Here is a 22728-nt window from a genome sequence, read left to right on the forward strand (position 1 = left end):
ATCAACTAAGTTAAAGCTAGCTTTACTGAAGGTAATTATTTCAAGGTGAGTAATCTGTGGATAACAAATAGGCACAATAGCAAGAAAATTCCATTTTCACTTGTAGTAAGAAAACATTATATATAATAACTAGGGCCCTACTACATTCATGGTCCATTTTGATCAATTTCATGATCACAGGATTTTAAAAAATCATAAATTTCATGATTTCAGCTATTTAAATCTGAAATTCCACAGTGTTGTAATTGTAGGGCTCCTGACTCAAAAAAAAAAGGAGTTGTGAGGGGGTTGCAAGGTTACTGTAGGGGAGTTGCAGTACTGCTACCCTTACTTCTGCACTGTGGCTGGTAGCGGCACTGATTTCAAAGCTGAGCTGCTGAAGAGTGGTGGCTCTTGGAGAGGAGCCCAGCTCTGAAGGCAGAGCTGCCATCAGCAGCAGCACAGAAGTAAAGATGGCATGGTATGGTATTACCACCCTTACTTCTGTGCTGCTGCCTGCAGAGCTGGGCCCTCAGTCAGCAGCTACCTCTGTTCAGCCACCCAGCTTTGAAGGTAGCAGTGCAGAAATAAGGGTGGCATGGTTTGGCCAACAGCCACTGCTCTTCGGCTGTCCAGCTCTGAAGTCAGTGCAGAAGTAAGGGTGGCAATACCATGACCCCCCTAAAATAACCTTGTGACCCTCCCCCTGCAACTCCTTTTTGAGGCAGGAATTTGGCACCAATTTGAGAAATGGTGGTCTCCCCCATGAAATCTGTGTAGTATAGGGTAAAAGCACACAAAAGATGAGATTTCATGGCCCATGACACGTTTTTCATGGCCGTGAATTTGGTAGGGCCCTAATAACAATTTATAATCTGAAGAGCCAATTTCTTTAACTTGTATAAAACTTACAAGTTCTCACTCTAGGATAATTGTGTGCCAAAAGAAAACGTTCAACCCAGTTCTCCATATTTTGCAGCACCCAACTGTGGGCTAGTTTGTTTCGAGGTGTCTGCACTGCCAGCCAATCCAGGCACTGAGATGGATTGTATTCAATCACCTAGAAGAAAAGAGGAAAACAACAGCAAATAAAATACAGTATATTTTATAGTATTTATTATATCAAAAACAACTAAGAATTAGTAAGATAATCGGTCAATTAAATCACAGTCAATGGGTTTTGCGTTCCTAAGTCACTTATGCACTTTTGAAAATTCCTTCCACTATTATTAGATCCAGCAAATAAACTCTATTTACATTTTACAATATTGTTTAAAAATGTTTACAAATTTAGGGGGATACTTTCAAGGCTGATACTTAATTGAGAGTAATCCCATTTGTAAAAATATTTTCTTTTTGTACTTTTTGCCAAGATGACGCATACCTCATCTTTTAAAGTAGAACACCTCCCGGTGTGACGACTGCCATGATGGCCAATACCAGGAATTGAACTGATTACCTCTAGAGCTAAAGGCATGAGTCTTTACAGTTTATCCTGAAGAGAAAGGCTTTCAATGCCTGCACCCTCTTCCTCGCCCCTTCAACTCCTTAAAATACACTTCTCCTACAAGGCTTATTATCTTGAAGTGACAGGGTGACAGAGACTCTCCTTGTCTGTTTATAAAATGCCCAGCACATTTTGGGCATTATAAAAACAGAAGAATTATTTCAATGTTATGGGCTATCAGCTTATCACTGTTTCTTTGAATGAGAAGTGATGACTAAATTATAACTTCAAACTGACACAGTGGAATAGGAAAGATAACAATGAACACTCCCTTTAAAACACTCAGTATTTTAGCAAAAAAAAGTGATCCAGGGCAAAAAGAATCCAATATGATTTGTTCTACATACTGTACCTCCCATATCCTCTGCAGGATGTAAGAAGCAAAGGGAGGCATTCCTGGAGGGCCTCCAGCAAACTCCATTAGCATGGTCAGCAATTTGAAAAAAGGATTAGCTGCCTGCAATGCAAAAAGATACATATATATATATTTTGATCACTTTTAGTCAAGTGATACACTTCTCTAAATATTTCTTATGTTAAACCAAATACTTGCATAAAAAATCTTTGAAAACAGACCAGATATCAGAACATTTTTAATAACCTTTGACCTATGTCTAGCTGTAACTCTGAAACATTCATGCAGATAGTAGGACTAAGGCTTATATCCTTTGTATGCCTCAGAAATAAAATATAACAAGTAACGATCATACTAGGATAATCAATAAGTAGACTGCAGGCCAAATGCACACCACCAAATGCTTTTGAACAGACCCCAAAATCTTTTTATTTACTTATTATCATTATTGTTATTATTTTTTAATTATTTTCTCTGGAGTCTGGACCTTGACTATTCACCTTAGTCAAGAAATTTGGACTTTGACAAAAAATAATTGACTACCCCTGCACTAGGGATCTCAGTACTGTAGCAGTATTCGCCAGGAGTGGATAACGTGATCACACACACTTGACTGCTTGGACATTTCTCTTTGTAGAGGGCTGTGCTACACTTGCACAGTGTTGGAAGACAGACAAATATAGCACATTATTATATAAATGGTATCACTCTCACTGTAAAATTATCATCTTAATTTATTTGCATGAAGGGTAACATTTTCAAATGCGTCTGTCTCAGGAACCTGAAACCTTGAATTTTTACCCAAACCCAACCAATCATTTGGTCACTCAGGGTTCAAATTGATTACTAGCTTAGCTTTACCTTTGAAACTACCCAAACATTTGTAACCTATCATATTGGCTCTAATTTTAAATATGTTTTTAAAGTTTGCTAAAACTAAACTAAACATTGTTGGATTTTTTATACACTTTACTCTTCATCAAGGATAAAATACTACCGGGGTGAAGGGAAAAAAGCATTAAAATTTAGTGGATGTCAGACCATATGTAGGGAAATGGATTTGTCACCATCTGATATTTCCTCTTCTAACACACAAAGCAAAGTTGTCATGAGTTGCTTTAAGCATGTGCTTCTTTTCCAAGCATGATCAGGTCTCCTCCCTTTGTCATGTCCCTATTTTTCCCTTTACCTGTTTCTGACGGTAGTAAATGAAGATGGCCTTATCTGGGCATACACTTCCCATTTTGCACATCTTTATCATGTGGAACTCACACAGAGCTCTCAAATGCTTGCTTTTTAGAGCAGAGATTTATTCCACCTAACATTTGTGTGCATCTAACTGCAGAACTTTGCCCAAAGACTTGCACAATCACAGGATAATCTGTTCTCTCCACTTATCTTAGTCCACAGACATTTCTATTTATCAGATCATTTCTCTCAACTCTCTCCGTGAAGAATCTAGAAAAGTGCTATTTGGTTTTGAGCAAAGTGATTATCTGGAATTGGGTAATCTATTTTAGAAAAGCTGGTATAAAATGCAGTAAGATTTTATTTCTTCTCATGTAAGTTTTAATGGATCATTTTCCATGCAGGATTCTTTGGCTATCAAAAGATTAATTTAGTAATTTAAAACAGAAAAAGATTAAGACAAATCATTTACTAGATAAGCAGTTTCTTTACATACCTCAGGAGTCAACTTTGCTATAGATGTGAAAAGCATGGACACAATCTTAAAAACAAAACACAAACAAAACTCAGTTTTAGATTTACGTTTGTTCAGTTGTAACACTAAATCACCTCAGTACACTGTTCAGTTAAACCCTCTCAACAAATAGCAGCAGCGGCTGGTACTTACGTGTTCAGCAAGTCGATTATTGTACCGACACAGGCTGAAAATGAGATTGCAGGTTTGCCTGATATTGATGCCATCACGGATATGTTGAAACAAGAAAGGAAAACCCTGTAAAAGTACCAAGGTATTATTAATATCTGACAACTTTTAATGAATTTTTTTTCCCAAGGTAGTTGATTATATTTTCACATTTAGAAATATTACCTTCCCTCCTGTTAATGCTGCCATGTCGTTTTGTGACAAAGTCAAGTGCCTAAAACACAACAAAATATTTATCACTTTAGCACAGAAACCATTGAACTGGATTTATGTACTAGCAACCAGGGAACTGAGTATGTCAGCCCAAGATGCTCTCTACTATAAGTTTTAATGTTACACCTAAGAGAAAATAGATGAATTAAATTAAAACTGCTACTATAATTTGAGCATGCTAAATAATTAAAAATTAGGCCTATAAAATGATTGTTCAATGGTCTTACTAGGAACTTCAGTCATTTGGTCAGCAAAGCACTCAATATTATACTTTAAAATGCCTAAAGACACTGTGCCAGAGTATGATCTCAGTTACACCAGTGTAAAACCAGAGTAACTCCAGATTTACACAGTACAACCAAAATCAGAATCTGTCCCTTGGAAGTTCTTGCCTTTCTGAGCGAGACTGTTCAACCAGAAGAGCAATCAGGGCAATCATCTTTTCAAGTGCAGCAGGCCTGTATTTTTCTTCTGCTAATGAAAGAATGTCTTCCTCCTCCTCTTCCTCCTCTCCTTCCTCTTCAGATAGTACTTCAACTTGTGGCTGGATAAACAGGGGGGGTGGGAGGGGATCCATAAACTCAATAATGACATTATATACCAGAGTTTCAAAGAGACTTCTAAATGTTTTAAATTTTTTTTCTCAGTTTTGAGCATTCCAAACACCCTAATTTGCTTGCACAAATCAAATCAAACAGACATCTAATTATCTGCTTTGCATGTTCAAATATTTGCATGTGAAAACTACACAACATAAATTCAAAAGCTGGATTGAGACCATCTTATTTATTTCTTTATGATAATTTAATTAATTCCTAAGAAATAGCAAGCAAGTTTAAAGTGTACATGAAGTGAATTGGTAGTCTCAGTTCACATCTTAGCTGACAGCAGTCTACATAATACAAACTGTTGTCACAAAGGGCAATATTACTGTCTCTGCAGAAAAGCCAAGGATTAAATAGATATGGAAAGTGACCTATCCTCTCAGGTCTAGAAGAGGTCACTCTAAACCAGAATTGAGGCACACTGATAGGACAGTATAAAGAACCTGAATGTCTGCTATTAATCCTGTACTAAACAAAAAACGTAAGTATACAGCATAATCAATCCAGCATTTTTCAGAAACACTACATTCACTTGAGATGACCATATTAATTTATTTTTCTTTTAAAGTACAACAATTTACTGAACAGTTTTGACATTATTTATCAGCTGGTAATTAAAAAACAAAGCAACAAGGACTACTTAGTCTAAAATATGAAAATTTATTTTTCTACAAAAAAAAATATTTTAAACTTACATTTTCAGGTCCTTTAGTTCCCATGTAGAAATGGACCATTGTTGATATGGCTTGCAATGAAAGCAAAAACTGACTCTGAAAATGTAAATATTGAGTTATCTGAGTAATACACATACATTTATATATACAAACACAATTTCTAAAACTACAAAAGCTATATTCACCTCTTCTTCTCCCATTTTGGCAAATTCATAAAGAAATGCAAAGTACTCCGTGAGATGTTTACTGTGAGGTTTAACACCATGCTCCATAATTGACAAGAGTGTCTTCACGAAGCGAGTTACACATGAGCGGCTACCAATATCTTCCACAGGACCATCCATGTCATCCGAACTGAAAACATAGTTCTATTTAGTATGTTAAACTTGCATTAGACAAAATGATCTTGAACCAGTCCAAATGGAAGTTCAACAAATCTATGTTTATATATTCCATTCTTACTGTAAAGACTCAAGGCTCTAACACTATATCAGCTATGGTAAGTATACCATGGATGACAATTATACATCACAATATAATCACTCAAATTACAAATGGCACCTACCACTGAAATGCTTGTCAGTGTTATGAGGGTGAAAATACATTTATTAAAGCATGGTTTTAATCAGAAGAGGAATTTTGTAAAAAAGCATAATGGGATTTCATAATTAGTCTCTCTCTGACATCCATGTCAAATTTTCTCAGTTATCAAGTCAGACAATGATTATTGTACAGGAATGTTATGATGTTGTTTGCAAATGAGAACTGTGTTTTAGACAAGCGACAGAGATACCGAGATCAGAAAAAAGTAGGTGTTCATCATGTTTAGAAAATTTCTTCTAATGCTTTTTAAATACATTCTAATCTCAAAAATGTTTTGTCTTAGAAACTTAAAATGAACTGAATCCTCTCCCTTCCATCCTCAGCAGCTGTGCTCTTCCTGAATACTGTCTAGCCACAAGCAACCTGATTTACTAACTCAGTTATCTGCTTATGGTCCCTTCTTCTCACATCCCACTCAAGGGGACAGGCAAATATATATATTGCCTGTGCATTTCCCTCAGATATGTTTTTAGCTTCAGTACCTGTGCCAACACCACTACCAAGAGAAACTGTTAATATCCCTACCATAGTACCTGAGTCAATTTTGCTTCCCTCTACTCTTCCCTTGGAAAATGAAGTTCCACAGAGGGGCATGTCTCCTGAAGTTATTTCTGGGTGCTCAGAAGAGATCAGGAAATGAGCCCCAACCTGTGTCACATTTTGGGAAAGATGAAGTGGCTTTCCGCACCTATATGACACTGTTTGAGACACCAGGTCTCCTTATCCTTCTTGCAGCCGCCTTGTCTTAATGAGGTCTTTTTAGAAGCAGTAGAGTATGGATGCTGCTATCTTTCAACTCTAATGCTGAAATGTTAAGCACCACCACCCTCTGTAAGGCAAAATGTGGTGGTAAAAATTCAGAACCTTGCAGAGGAGAGAGAGATTATAGCAGAATCTTCCCCAGTACTGCATGGGGTCTGATCTTCACATTCCCACTCCACCAGCAAGAGGATAGGTCAAGAACTTTCACACACCACAAAAGGAACATGTGATGGCGTTTGCCCCCATAGTGAAGGAATTTCTCTGACCCCACTGAGGGAAAAAGACCAGAATTCACACTGGGCTAAGTCATGCTGGGTCAGCAAACTGAGACTATTTCTTGAGGCTGCCACCTTTTTCTTTAAAATATCAGATTTCATTTATAGGAATGTCTGTAGCCCTGCTGAGAAAATCCAGAAAACGTGAAATGAGTATGAACAGATACAGCGATTACTGCCTGAATCTGCAAAGAGCCTAAAACAACAGCCCACAGAGGTATGAACTGTTCCATTAATCTGAATTGAGAGTGTTAATTCAGATCCCCAAAGATGGTAATTTAAAATGTTGATATCATTAACTATTTCACTGCTATCCAAACATGTAAGAAAGGAGAAGGAGGATGACAGATCTGCTCTACTGCTCTGTTAGTGTCTCTTTTTGGTGCCACAGGTGGCAGCCATTCGGGAGAGGACTGATATTTTTTCTGTGGAGCTGAAAAGTCAGAGGGGAGCCCTATGATGCATCCAAGCTCCATGAAGGGAGAGACATCCACAAGCCCAGTGAGGTATCCAACATCATCAATCAGGGCCAGGTAGGCTCTGGGGGTGTGTTTGTTGCCAAGTGGCTTTCACTCTGTCTGTAATTGCTCCTGCTCCTACATCTCTGTTGTTTGTTTCATGCTTACAGGATAATTTAGGATAATTTAATAAGCAAATCTTTGACACAGTTGTAGCAAATTTAATTAAAAATAAAAGAAGGTTTCAGGTGTAAATATTTTACCAGTCTTCCATTCCTGGTTGCAGATACAGATGTGCATGCACTGGCCTCAGTCTCTGTATTACATGAATACACAAGCGCTGGAACATCTGCAAAAGGATAAGTTATAAAATAGACTTTTTTGTTCACTTTTTTAAGTATGCGTGGGTGTGTGTTTTTATAGTAAAGCATATTCATATTCCAAAAACTGTGTTTCCCAGTACTAAATGTTTCAAAATTATAGTCAAGATTAAGATGACCATATTCTATTTGCTGTCATGTTGCAGATTTTAATGAACACACTTCATGGCTGGAACCTAGATATAGTCTTACTATTAGCGTATTTTGTATTATAATGAAATGGGCACCTGACAGTGCTTGTCATAAAGGTTACACAATAGTTTCCATTATTTTCTGTTCCTACATATTCATTATTTACTTTTGCCTGACATTTTGCGTACTCTGTCTCTGGGTGTGCGTAAATTTATTTCATTATACAATAATTCTAATTAACCTTTTTTTAAGAATGTCTATAACAACAAATGGCTGAAATGTGAAATATACATTGTACTCATTAAGAACTAGCACATTTGTCTAATATTTAAGCGCACCTAATGAAGCACAACTGCCATTGTGATACTGCTGCATATTTAAAGAGTTATGCTTTTACACTGCAACTATTACCATAGCATTCTCCCCACTTGACCTGACCAAAAGAGGCATACATAGCAAAATCCTCCCAAAAAACATCTTAATACCAGAAAAAGGTAAAACTGTGGGAGCGAGAAAAAAATCATGTACAATTTTAGCGTTTTATTGATACATTCTGCTATATTTTGCAAATCACAAAATTCAAGTACAGAATCTTGCAGATTCTAGCTAAGCAAGTTGTCAATGGGACTGCTTGTATCTTTTTCTGATGCAAGATTTAGTCGTAATATAAGCTAATAAAAAAATGCCTTCAGCTAAGCAGCCAAAGTCAAACAGCTTGGTTCTACTTCATTCCCACCTTAGTGAGTTATGAACTTAGAGTAACTGTGAATATTCAAATACTAACATTAAGTACAGACAGCTTTTTCACTTTCATGACTTTTACAGAAAAGGAAATAAAATTCAAAAATTATGTTAATGAAAATGTTTCACAGTTAAAATAGCACGCAAAAAAACAGAAAATGCAAAAGTTAAGGTTTGAACACCAGTATTGACTTGGGAGCGTTGTACTTACAGTATGTATTATTTTCTATTCCTGTTTCTTTGGTTAAGTGTGTAGATCACTGTGTCATTTTTTATGTTACAAAATATAAGTTAATATAAACAAGTATGCAGTTTGGCTGAGTTTATGTTGATGTTGCAAGAATCTTAAATTATGCCCTATCTGACTTAGTGATTTTGACTGCAACCCATAACACTGCATTTATGACTAGATGGTTCTTGCTCACACACTCAGGGTGTAACTGATTGCCACATGTGGGGTTGGGAAAGAATTTTTCCCCAGGTTGGATTGGCAGATTTTCACCTTCCTCTGCAGTGAGTGGGTGTGGGTCATATGCCAGGATTATCACAGTATATATCACATAATCATTTTCTTATTACTGCAGGGCCTCAAGCACAGGTGCACCTTGGTCCCTCCTACTATCCATCTGTGGCACATAACAGTCTAATCTCCTTTGGGCTGTATACTTTGGTCTAATTTCAGCTGGGGAGTTATAGTGCAGGTGCTGGGTGGTGTTGGTGACCTGTAACATACAGGAATCAGACTAGATGATCTTGTAGTCCCTTCTAACCTTATATTCCAAGACTCTGTATAGGATTTTGCTATGAATAATATGATGTTTCCATAGCCACATAAACTTCACAAATCATATATACAGGTGGAGCAGGAAATGAGAGTTATGTGCAGTAATGTGAATTGCCAATATTATTGTACAGTTAGTAATAAACAACCATTTCTGCTTATGGATCAAATGGTATTTTTTATATAAAATCATATTTTTCTTACCTGCCTCACAATTTGATTGGGACACTTGATTAGAATCTGCATTGGCCACCAATCATCATCAGCCATCCGATCCAAAAACCACTGCATAAAATACATATTATATGCTCTTTATTGTACATTTCAAATTAAGTCATATTATTTTTTCTTACAGTCATCCTTTAATATGCTATTAAAATTCAGAGGATTATTAGAAATTATTATTATTAAAACAGAAAACGCAAGTCCAAGAGAAATCTGAAAATCCTTTGTCCCCGGGGAAGGAAGAAAGAGGGAAAATAGTAACTGTACATACAAGTTTGCATGTAATATTTTTAATAGTCTTCATCCCAGGATCTCTAAGACCTGGATTCAAAGAAGCTATCCCTGTTTCAGAAGGGTGCTTAAGGATGTGGTTAACCTTAAATATGCAAGTAAATCCCATCAAAGTCAGTGAGACTTAAGTACGTACTTAAGATTAAGTACATACTAAAGTACTTTGCAGAAGAGGGATGCTTAGGTGATTCCTGAATCAGGGCCTTAAATGCTTTTAAAGGTGAGTAAGCATTATCATCTCTATTTTACATTTGGAGAAAATTAGTCTCTGTGAGATTAAATGATCTGCCAAAGTCAGATGGTGAAAGGCAGTTGGGAGTAGAACCGAGGCCTCCTGATTCACAGAACTATTCACTAGACAATGTTGCCACTTTAGAATGAACAATCCAGGTTCTTTTTTTTTTCTTGGTTTAATAGTATGTTAGCATGTTCTTCTATTTCTAGGTCCCTTCACTTAACTTGTTTTTGGTGTCTTTTTCTCAAACCACAGTGATGAACTTGTGTCACCAGATTATTGAATGTTAAATATCCATTTAACAATCTGAAGATTGGATTTGAAAACAAACACTATAATTAATGCATATATATTAGATAACATCTATTGCAGGATATTAATTATGGCTGAAATTATAACATTATGCAGTAACAGAAGGTTTCTGTCATTAAGACTTGCAATCTCAATGTCATATTGGACACTCTTCTCCTTGCATATTCAGATTAAGACCAAATTCTGTCAATTTTTCCTCTTCTTTATTTCAAAATTCTGTTCTTTCCATCCATATGGCAACATTCTTTGGACATGCCTTCATCTTTAGGCTGCAACCTCTTTCTTCTGGCTTCCCCCCATGCTCCCATTTGTCTATACAAAAACATTAATGCTAAAATCATCCTCCTCCCACAAAATTCCTACCATGTCACTCCATTTTTCTCATCCTTTCACAGGCTTTCCTTTGCCCTCCACATCAAGTTCAAGTCCCTCATCTTCACCAGCAAGGCTCTAAGAATTTGTTCTTGCCTATCTCTTTACTCTTACCTCTTCTTACTCCCTTTCTTACTCTCTTCACTCCACCCCAGCCTTCCATGTCACTGCTTCTTTTGTTTCCTTTCCCTTGTTTACATGCCTTCTTCCATGCTGTGCCTCACGCATGAAACTCCCTTCCGATGTCTACTGTGCCAAGTGACCAACCTCACGCCACTTAAACCCCTCTGCAAAACCTATCAATATTAAATGGTCAGCCCAAGAGGGTGTAGACAACTATGTCTACTACTACAGTCATGAAAGCGTTTCACCTTATGACCTGCCTACAGGCTCACCAGAAGGGGAAGCTATGTCATTCCCTTAGTCCCTGCAGCATTCTCCATACAAAGTTTAGGCTTTGCACAGGGGAGGAATTTCACCTCTTAGTACACATATGTCCAAATACTCCAAAATACCTAGTGATGCTAATCCCTAAAAATGCAAAATTGTTTTTTTTTTACTTTTTTACCTTGTTCAACACCTCATTATTTATCTCACCTCACAAGCTGCCTGACTGTTATTAAACTGCTTTGTTAACAGTTCAATCCACTGAAGCATTGTGGGCTAAAGAGAAATAGGAAAAAAGATTTTAAAATCGAATTCCAACTTAATCTTAAATTTCTACACAACCAGTTAATATATTTAGTCTAAAAAACAAATGCAATCACAATCCATTAAAATGTTTAATGAAACTGAAATAAATCTCTTAACAAAAAAGTAATACATATTTTGGAGACTGAACTAAGTACTACGCATTGTGTAGTCAACTATCCTGGCACTGCATTTTTCACATTTAAACTGATTTGATATTAATCACATCCTAAAAAAAAAATCTTTCCCAAGTATTGCTTATCCTCCTCCTGCACTCTTAAAAGAAATCATAATCCATGTTTATGTTAAAATCCAATGACTCCAAATAACAAGAGTTGTGACTCAACTATAATAGGGAGACCACTATTTTAATTGCCAAACAACACTATTTTAATTGCCAAAATTAATTCTCAACATGATCCCAAAACTAAAGGCATATCAAGGGTTTTCAGTTAATTAAGTGGAAATAATATTTTGTATCATTTTAAGAATTAGAATTTGATTTTAGTTTAAAAGTGAGATTAGGTGTTTGATGGTAAAAAATTAGCTAATTTTTAATAAACAAACAAGTCCAAATTAGTTCTCCATAATGTACATGCTACGCTCTTGTATTGAAGTGTATGAAGAGTTTAAAGAAGGTGAAACTGCTGATAAGTAAAGAGCTTTAATTTACTGAATATATATTTTTTTCCTTCCTAATTTTTGACTAGATCGTCTTTAGATCTAACACAGCCATGCAGGAATGTAGGGGGAAGTACGGACACCCGTTTGGCTGTATTAGAGATGCCTCAATTGTGGCTCTGGGTGCAAGGAGAAGTGCAGGGGTTATACTCTTACAGGTGCCTCCCCCCCCATACCTCACAAGTAAGCTGGGGGAGGGACAAGGAGCAGGGGGAGCCATAGCTCTGTTTTCCTCCCTCACATAGACCACATGAGTGAAGTAGTTTACTCCTTCGGGACAAGAGAGAAGCAGAGCAAGAAATGACTCTCAGAGCCTGAGGCAAGGCAGCTAAGCAAACTAAAGGGTGAGCCTAAAGACTCAATCTTGCCCTTAAAGATCACCATTCAGTAAAAAAAGGAAGAGCTGAAAATTATTTTATATTCTATTATTTATATTTAATAATATCTGAGGAGCTAGTAAAAGGCTTTGTCACAGCTCTGCTTGATGTAACTACATTAGCAATCCTATTTCATTACTAAATTTATGTGGGAATATACAGACATACACACACATATACATACATGTATATATAATATCTAAAAAAAATTAACACCTATTACCAATAAATACTAGTAAAGAAAATGAGATGGGGCCAAATCCTGTTTGCTTTACTGATAGAAGTAGTCCCACTTAACTCCTAATATTAAGCACATGCCTAAGTGCTTTGCTGGATCAGGGCCAGAATGCCGGGCATCTTGCAGGATCAAGCCCATAACACATTTCAGCATTAGCTCACAACAGCTTCAGTTATGAGAAACATTTCATGAGAGATGATGCGCTAAACAAGACATTGAGTTTTTCCTTTGCTCTTTTCAAAAAAGCCCCCAGCCCCCAGAGATAGGCAACCTCTTATCTAACGAAAGGTGGTATCTGTAACCTCTTACACTCCATTACAGTGTTAGCATTTGAAAAATGAGTCCAAGTATTGTTCTGGAGCAGCTTAAATCCACAGACCTAGGTCCTGCTGCTACTGTTTGCATTGGTCTGCTGAAACAAACAGCTTTAAACATGGAAGAACCAGGCTCTTGAGAATCCCCCTGGCATGGGAGATTTTTCTAGAGATGTATGGTTGTCATAGGAGTTCCTACACTACTCTTAGTTTGCCCTGGCATAACTGGGATAGCCAGGTGAAAAGAACTGTGGCAAGGATGCCTCTGCATCTGACTGATAGCCAGGTGCTGGAACAACTCCTGGGAGCTGTGAGTCGCTTAGGCATAAGTAGGGCCTTTTGTTTTGTTTTTTATTTAATTTTCCCCAGGGATTTATCAGTGTTTATTACTACCACAACAAAAACAGGTGGAAATTAGTGGAAAAAACTATGAATAATTTTCATGGGTAAATATCGGGGTTTATTTTGGTGGATGAAAGGACAAGTGAAAGTATTCAATAGATTAATGCTTTGATGAAGGGCATTCAATGTGGTTTGCTGCAGAACTAAAACAGAACTCAAAACACAATGCCCCCTTCTGGGTCTAAGAAAACAATATATCTCTAATCCCCAAATAAGACTTTTCATTTGAATAATCAGCTAACTGTTGTAGAACTATTAGCCTATAAATATTTACATTTAATAATTGGGCCACACCATTTGCAGTGCATACACTCAACTTCATCCTTTTCTCCTCTCTTTGTTTTATTTTTAAATTTCCTTGTGTTCTGAAATGTATTCTGATACATTTTTTCATTTTCTTCCCATTTTAGTGTGTCCAATCTTTAAACTGTTATCTGCGAACAGCTTGAAATGTGTACGTGGTGGGCATGAGATTCATCAATATGTTGAGATGCGCATGCACTTCAGAGCTTGCGTGCGTGCATGCGTGCCTGTTTGTTTATTGTGTGTAACTTTTAGACCAGAGGTTCTCAACACTGGGGGGCTGTGAACAGGTTTCAGGAGGTCCTCCAAAATAAAACAGAAAGCAAGGCTGGCAATAGACTCACTGGGGCCCAGGGCAGAAAGCTGAAGCCTGATCCCTACTATGCAGGGTTGAAGCCAAAGCCTGAGCAACTTAGCTTTGTGGGGCTCCCTGAGGTTTGGGGCCCCAGGCAATTGCCCTGCTTGCAACCCCTTAATGCTGGCTTTGGGCTTTAAATCTACTGGATATGCAGAAAAACAACTGCTGTGGCACAGGTGGGCCACAGAGTTTTTATAGCATTGGGGGCGGGGGGTGGAGGGGACGGGACTCAGAGAAAAAAAAAAAAGGTTGAGAACCCCTTTTCTAGACTAATACATAGCCTTACTTCAACAGGCAACTTTGCATGTATAAACAAATTAATGTATTATTGTAATACATATACCTCATGCAATGTATAGTATTTTCCTAATAAAACAAGTTATTTTTATATATTTGAATGATGCAAAAGTAGGGTGAAAATCGGAAAAAATGAATAATACTTTTTATAAAACCTGGGTGTTTTTTTCAGTAAAAATCAGTTTAAATGGAAAACAACGGGGTTTACGCATAAGTTACAGCAGTCCTAAAGCTGCACTAATTTATGCCAAGTCCTCAATCTACTGGAATCAGTTCTGCATCAAACACTGTCCAGGTGGACCAGAGTACCTGGCACACAATCTTCTTGAACGTAAGTGTTATATACTGTATAAAAAGGTCTGAAATTTTCTTTTGACTTTTTTTCCCTTGCTTGTTTTTATATTAGAAATACAGGTCTTGACTAACCTGGATGACTGAAGAACTGACATCACAGATACAAAGAAAGTAAATCAGCGGAAAGTTAAAATGATTTTTATTCAGCCTGACTGAAACTCTTTGTTTTGTGTTTATGTGAATATCTATTTAACTAAGACACTTACAAGCACAACTCTCTTTGTTAAGGATTCAACACCCTGCCCCTTTGATTAGAGCCTAAAAAAGATTCCAATTCACATCTCTGAATCATACAATAATTGTACAAAAAGTGAATACAAGATTTGTCAGTCCTGACATTTCTAAGGAAAAAAACAAACCCAACCCAGCCCAACACTCCCCATCCCTACCACACACAATTTTTCAAGCCTTAAATTTACAGCAGAAAGAAGCAAACAGGCACAAACCCATTATTATGCTTTTCATTTGAGGGTCACTATGAAATCTGAAATTGTACACATTCTTTGTAGTGACTACTGTATATGTCTGACTCAAAACCATATCCTTTTACATAAAAGCACAGGGGGACAGGCAAATTTCACTGAATTCATACAACTACTTATTATGAATTTATAAGCAAACCTACACACCTTTTCTTTTGAATGGATAAATGTCTCCAGAACAAAGGAAGTGCTTAACTGCAAGAAAATGTTATACAATTAATCAGTGTCCAGAATTATCATTTAAACATATTCTGTTTAGAAGAAATGTTTTATGATGTTAAGATACTTTACCTTTGCTGTCATTAGGGAGACTGCTTTTGGATCTGGTAATGTGCTTGGAATGCTACTACACAACTGCCACATAAACCTAGAGTCAGTAATATATTTTGTTAATTAAAATAAATTTTAAAAATCTGGATTGAGTAAAAACATCTCAAAATAATCTGTATTTAAAGCAAAACTTACCCAAAATATGTATGTTCAAAAATGTTCTTGTCTTGAAGAAACTGCATGTTATCATGCCATATCCACTGAAGAAAAAATACTAACATCAGATACAAGAAAACAGTTTACTTCATTAAAGTTTGTGTGATTTAAAAAATAAAATTAACACTGGTTGACTAAAAAAACCCAATCTTGTCTCTCAATTTTAGTTTAAAATATAGGTTCAATGTTTTATTTCTACTATGGCAGACGATATTTCCCAATAACCCCTTCCTTCCACACACATACAAACACCTTTCCACATATTTGCTTACTTGTCCAAGATTTTTAAAAATAAGTACCTAATACTAGGCTTCTCAGTCCATATTTAGGTGTCTAAATTAGTGGCACGATTTTCAAAAATGCTAAGCACCCAGCATCTCCCACTGAAGTCATGCAACCCCATGAAAGCTAACAAATAAACATTAGAAGTAATGTCAATGGGGTTGCCTGGGTGCAATTAAGGAGTATGGGCTTGATTTGAAGCCCATTGAAATTAATGGAAAGACTTATGTTGACTTCAATGAACTTTTGATAAAACCCGAAGGCAGAATTTGGGCCAAAACAACATTTTGTGTCAGATCTCCTTGACTGAAATTTTGTTTTTGACCAAATCGGTTTGCACATTTTTTTTCCCATTATGAATGATTTGAAACTTTAACTCTTTGCTGAAGTCTACTACGGATTATTTTTTAATTGGGCAGGATTGAAAGCATAATCTGATTGGCTGGCTAAGAAATAGACCAGTGATGCCCAACCTTTTCAGCTTGAGAGCCAAAACATATAAAGTGGCCACAAATCAGTACGTTAGGACAGATTCCCTGTTCTTTTTTGTTCTCTAGGGCCACTCCGGTGGCAGGACTTAAAAAAACAAAAACAAACAAAAAACCCCAATCAAATGCAAATTCCCTATTAGGGATACCACTGGCACAGGCAGAGATGCATCTCTATCAGGCACAGGGTTGACATGTTCAGCTCCTATGCCTCTTTCCTTGTAATTTTTTGCAAAGTATGTGCATGGAGCAGGTGAGTAAGAAACGTGCACGATGTGAGGCAAGTGCATGATGTGTTCCAACTATTTCCTGCTGGCACATAGTCCCTCAACAGCCAAGTTGCTTGGTAGCCAGCTGACAAGGTAGAGCACCCCCTCAGTGCTTTTATGTGCTATAAAATAAGGGAGATGCAATGGGTGACTGATTCTCAGCTTCTCCTCTCTTCCTCTCACATCTTCTGCTAGGCACTTCCCTAGGTCAAGCAGAGCCAGTTGAGTTCCTATCCTGCTCACAAGTCTGCAGGAAAGAACTACTCTCTCATTTCCCCACTGCAACACAACAGGCAACTAGTGAATGAGCTCTTTAGCAGCTGCAGTTACTCAGAACACTCTCTGTCATGTTAGAGCTACAGCAGAGGCATTGCCTCATCTTCTCCCCACAGCAACAGGGCTGATTCAAACACTTCAGTTTAACAATCACAGGTCATAGTCCCAAGATACAAGTTCTCAATTTCTAATCAATACAAATCTTCTTAATGCATTTTGTGATCAAAGGCCACAATTTAGAGCCTTGAAGGCCACAGTTGGTTCCCAGGCACACCTTGGACAGCTCTGGTCTAGTCTATATGACCGAGAGAAAAACAGCTCAAGTCAGAATTCCCGCTATAATTTTCCATTCTGTAGTTGCTTAAATGAATTGAAAACTGACAGGATATAGAAGGCCCTCAGATATTATAGCCTGTTTTACACTGAAACCATTCTTTCTGTTTAAGATCTCTGAAGCATATTAGCTCAAGTGAAAGATTTTCTCATCTCACAGAAATCATTTATTATAAATGATTAACTATTTTTCTTGCAGCCCACTTATAAGTACAATAGAACAGAAATGGACTTTGGGGTTTCTTTGTTTTTTTTAAATAAACCAAACTCTTTCCTGTTTGGAGTATACCTCCAGCCCAAGTCATGACTATTTCAAATAGTTGTTGTGATATAACTGCACTTCTGGTGTGCTGGAGACAGCTGATTTTTGGCCTGGGGCCTTACTATAGAACAAGACATTCAGCTAAATTATGTCACAACAACTGCACAACCTAGTCTATATTATCCCTTATACGTATAATGGCCCATCTTCTTTATTATGCTTTCTTTGATGATTATGCTGCCAGCTCTCAATTACATATTCTTTTCACTTTAGAAATATCAGTGAATTTCAGTATTTTATATAATTTAATATCCATTTTACACTTTTTGTCCTGTTGCCAGCATTGCTATTTTTTATTTAAATAAAATGAAACTTACAAAAAATGCAACCTTCCTTTTTTTTTTTTTAAAAGGTTACGAGACCAAGTTTTAGTTAATTTTACTGCTGGGTTACAAACTCTGGAAAGTAGTGGATTATAATAGAAACATTGACACAATGTTAATTTTAGCAATGTAAAGAGTAATGTTACATTACAAAATGTTCTATGAAAGATGGCAAGCCTTTCAATTATCTTAATATTTAATATCAAATTTTATTTTCTATATTTACTCAGATCCCACTGATTTGGATAGGATTTCTTACTATATTTTTACATTGGTGTTAAAACAAACCAACTTGTACCTCCAACAACTCTGATGAAACATCAAACTTGTAGTCTTTGCCATTTTCTTCCTCTGGTTCCATCCGTTTATAAAACAGCATGTACGCACTATGTGTCTTTAAGGGAAAAAGAAATCTGTATAACTTTTGCTCTACAGAGACATTACTTAGGTCATAAATTTAAAAATATATTTACTTAGCAAATGAAAGCGGAAAAGGGTACCTTTTCAAAGGAGAAGTCCATAAATTTATCAGTGACAGAATCATATGTCTTCGTCTGTCAAAAAGAGAACATGGGCTACTGAAAATATTCATTACAAGCTAGTTATTATGGCCTCATTGTGGATGGGTCTGGTCTCAGTAATGCAAGGAGGCATCTCCACTTTATGCCCTCCATGCAGGGTCTGCCATCAATTATATTCCTTGCTCATCGTTAAATAATTTTTAGTTTTTTGTAATAGCTTACTTTCATTTTCCAACGTGGCATATGCAATATTTTGACTCTGACTCCTCTCATATTTCTCCAAACCATATCCTCTTTTTTTGGAGCCTGCAGATGTTTTGCAGATCTTCTGCATGGAATCAATTTTGTGTTGTACTTTGGCATGGCAACTTTACCAGGTGGAATTTTTTAGCTTGTTCATAGAATTGTTGTAATAAGCTGTTATTAATCATGCAAATCAGGAAAGCACATGACATAGGCTTTTTATATATTGTGAATGTTTGCAATTGGTTTAACAGTGCTTTGTACTAAAGGTGTGTAAAAACATTCGCACCGCTGACAAAAGGCTGATTCATACGGCAGATTCAAAAGCCAAGGCAAGAAACTGGTGCAGTCTTGTAAAGTAATTTGCTTTTAATATTTATTTTAAATCCATGAAACTCCATTCTCTGACCAAAAGAAAAACTATACAAGGCATAGGTCTGAATACACAAACATTAAACAATTGTTTAGGGATGGGTGTGTGCCTGATTTGCCAATTCTTTCCGGCCAGTAGCCTGAAGAACTACATTTTCTGGCAGCTACTGGTGGTTCCTGAAGCATTAATATTAATATGTTTTATACTTATTAGTGCTTCTCAGTCAAGGATATCAAATGCTTTAAAAAAGTTATCACTATTGTACAGATAGGGAAACTAATGTAATGTGATAACAATATACATGAGTTATAAAGGATATCAATTGCTATGCAACTGTTTATTTGGTCAAAATGCACCTGTATTTATAAAGTTAATGTATAGCTATTTCACTAATAGACCTTTTTTTTAAACACATACAAAAAACTAATTTGGCTCTGCATTCCACCCAAAAAATTCCCGTTCACCAAAAGAACTTCCCCCTTCATCAACTTATACTCCAGCTAACCCACTCTCTCTCAGGGAAAGTTTGGGCAACCAAACAGACTTTGCACCATGGCCTGAAAATAAACAGGCTTAGGCTGTGCAGTCTCCTTGTCCCTACCACAAGTGTCTCAATTAAACTCCCTTAGCAGCTTTATATACATGTTGAACTGGAGGGGTACGAGTGCAAGACAGAGCACTATGGAACCCGAGTGACTGAGTCCTCAGGGCAAGGCTATTGTCCAGTACTATCTTCTGAGATTGTAATAAAAAAAAAGGGGGTGGGGGGTGGGAAGAAGTCTTGAGGTAAAGGCTACAACTTACAGTCATTTCTCCACCAAAACATTCAGAAGCAAGCTGAGCAGAATCAAATGGTTTTACTTCAGCATCATTGAAAAGATACCTATAAAAGATTAAACTTTTGAATCAGTTGTCTGTTACCTCTCTTACAGTAGATGAAGAATACCAAACATCTACATCAAAAGAATGACATTTATACATGAAAGATAAAACTATGAGGAAGTAAAGGCAAAATTACATTCACATTGACCAGCTAATTTGTTATTTGTGAATCAGTAGCCAGGAAAATGACATGAGCACCTTCCCTCAAGAGAAAAAGGACTTATTATTCAGAAATGGCTTTCCACTAGAATGAAAAGAAAATCATAGATTCCACCCCTCAAGGAAAAAAAAAACAAGTCTGTGGAGGGAAAAGGTTGATTGCCCAAAACCTTTGTACCAATTCTTAGGGGCAGAGAAGGAAGGCTTGGGCATACTCCCAAAATACCGCAACTAGACTTAGACAGCTGAAGGAACAGCTGACTGCAAAGGATTGACTTTCTCCCAATGAAGAGGACCTAGTCCTTTTTTCTGAAAATACAAATTTGTTGCCTGACAAGTTAGAGGGGAGTTGAATCCACTGTTTCTTACAAAAATGCTATTCCTTGTTAAGGGAAATACTATTTTACAGAGGTGGAACAAGATACCCCACCTTCATGGACAAATTTCATAATGCTCAGCAAACAAATTCAGAGGAGCTGAGGATCTTAGTGGACAGTTTGAGGGAGTCCAGCACATTATTATTTAGATTACTGAAAGCCAAAGGAACCCTAGATGGATCTAGATCTTTAATGTTTTAGGAAGGGAGCAAAATTTATTTTTCTAAGTCAGCGGACATCTTTCCTTCCTCTGAAACATTATCAACGAGAGAAGTCACAAAAACTTGAGAAGAAAAGGGCAATGCCAGACTCTTAAAATCCAACACCACTAAGCAAGGAGATTGATACAAGGTTTTTCCAAAAGTAGCCCCATTAAAGAACATTACAATATGAATATGATGTTCAGCTAAAATGGACACAATGACTGTTACAAGAGGAAGTCTCTGCTGAAGACCTCTGCTAGAGGAACTGCCTCCCTCCCTTTCCCTTTTCTATTGGGGATAGAAAAAATAAAGGCTACAAAATTTTCAGATATACCACTGATAATTACATCTGATAAGTATTGAACACTGAAAAAATTCAACAGTTTGGAAAACACTAGCAAATTTGTAAATTCCAGATGAGATAAAACAATATTTTGCATGTATCAAAGAACAGTAAGGACAGATTTTGATAACTGAACTGTAATAATGGAGAAGTTCCCAGATGTAGAGTGAATGGATGATGAATAGATTTAAAGAAAAGCAAAATGAAAAGTTAAGCACCGCCATGAAAATTGATAGTTAAAAATTGAAAACAAAAAGGAAAAGTTGAAGGACAAAGAATAATTATAATCATAATGGAAACAAGTTGCGTTTTTTTTTCTGAATCTGCTTTACAAAAGAAAATGTAAACATTCTATTCCAAAATAGTTGGCATCTCTCTGACATACAGAAACCTAGTCATCTTACCAAAGTTGTTAATGTGCATTGAACTGCTAATAATATATTTTACTGCAATATTAATTAGCATAAGAAAGCCCACAGTGTATAGAGTAATGATTTTGTTCTGCTTCATATATGTCTTGCATACATCAAAGTTATTACACAAGCATGTTCACTGATTCTTTATAATCTTATGACCTGCATCTGGAACATCTTGTGCTGAACAAATGCAAACAGGATCAATAGCATGTGGTGATCTGCACTATTGGCATGGCAAAGCCAATAAACTTTACAAAACTGATGTAACACAAGCAAGAAATGTATGTAAATCTGACCTATCTTTAAACTTCTATAGTTTAATAGAGAACATACAGTGGAGTCTAAATAGCTACTTTCTGATCAATCCACCCAAAGCTCACCCTCTTTTAAAGGCCCCACCAAAACCAGGAGAAAAGGTTTGTTGACTGGAAAAAGATAAATTGATAAATAAATATATTTGCAGTTACTTAACAGGACAGTTCAAGCAAGGGACTTAAAGTACCCTATTTGAAATAGATGACATTGTCATCTTAAGATTTTTCCAATACATCACAATACAAATACATCACAACAAGAATTATTGAACACTTAACAACTCACCATTTGTTGTTTTTGTAAGCATGGGGATTGACTATATCTCTGATAAAACTGTAGTAGTGACCACCATCTGCTGTTCCTGTATGAACTGTCACGCCTATCAAATCGTACTCGTAACTTTCAGTTTCTTTTAAATATTCACTGTCGTCCTTAAAACCTTAAATAATTTAATACAATATTTAGCAAGTTATTCCTTTAACCTTCACAACACTAGAATTAATACAGATAACTTACAATAAATACTTCTTGCCAAATATACTGACAAACAGCATATATCTTCTAGGCACTGCAATAGGTAGAGGCCAGAAAGCCCACACCCAACAGGTGGAGCATGGGTCACTATTCTTCTGGGGTTGCTTCTGACACAGAATACAAGCATACATAGTAATGCTTTTGCAGTTTATGTATGCTCCTTACTGGTGGGCCATTTTATAAAGTTCAAGAATTTGGCCACCATATTATCCTGCAAATATAAAACAAATCAACAACAAACTATACATAACAAGCCAGGAATTTTTAATTCATTATAAAAATAGTTTTATCAATAA

The 22728-nt window shown here is 36.6% G+C and overlaps 1 protein-coding gene across 7 annotated transcripts in view; it reads right to left on the bottom strand.

The window, feature by feature from the left end:
- Positions 1 to 22728, bottom strand: part of USP34 (ubiquitin specific peptidase 34) — a 267844-nt gene that overhangs the window by 35016 nt on the left and 210100 nt on the right. For all 7 annotated transcript variants that reach the window (XM_043511969.1, XM_043511968.1, XM_043511970.1 and 4 more), the window contains 18 exons: positions 22184 to 22337; positions 20008 to 20086; positions 18567 to 18620; positions 18365 to 18460; positions 15753 to 15817; positions 15579 to 15654; positions 15435 to 15482; positions 11389 to 11454; positions 9561 to 9641; positions 7586 to 7671; positions 5410 to 5578; positions 5246 to 5320; positions 4338 to 4489; positions 3898 to 3946; positions 3697 to 3801; positions 3526 to 3570; positions 1839 to 1943; positions 892 to 1039 (listed from right to left, as the gene is read on the bottom strand). In XM_043511969.1, coding sequence (XP_043367904.1) covers positions 892 to 1039; positions 1839 to 1943; positions 3526 to 3570; positions 3697 to 3801; positions 3898 to 3946; positions 4338 to 4489; positions 5246 to 5320; positions 5410 to 5578; positions 7586 to 7671; positions 9561 to 9641; positions 11389 to 11454; positions 15435 to 15482; positions 15579 to 15654; positions 15753 to 15817; positions 18365 to 18460; positions 18567 to 18620; positions 20008 to 20086; positions 22184 to 22337 — 1653 coding nt within the window. The remainder of the gene's footprint in view (positions 1 to 891; positions 1040 to 1838; positions 1944 to 3525; positions 3571 to 3696; positions 3802 to 3897; positions 3947 to 4337; positions 4490 to 5245; positions 5321 to 5409; positions 5579 to 7585; positions 7672 to 9560; positions 9642 to 11388; positions 11455 to 15434; positions 15483 to 15578; positions 15655 to 15752; positions 15818 to 18364; positions 18461 to 18566; positions 18621 to 20007; positions 20087 to 22183; positions 22338 to 22728) is intronic.

This window comes from Dermochelys coriacea, chromosome 3 (genome assembly GCF_009764565.3).
Source record: "Dermochelys coriacea isolate rDerCor1 chromosome 3, rDerCor1.pri.v4, whole genome shotgun sequence".
Lineage (NCBI taxonomy): Eukaryota > Metazoa > Chordata > Testudines > Dermochelyidae > Dermochelys > Dermochelys coriacea.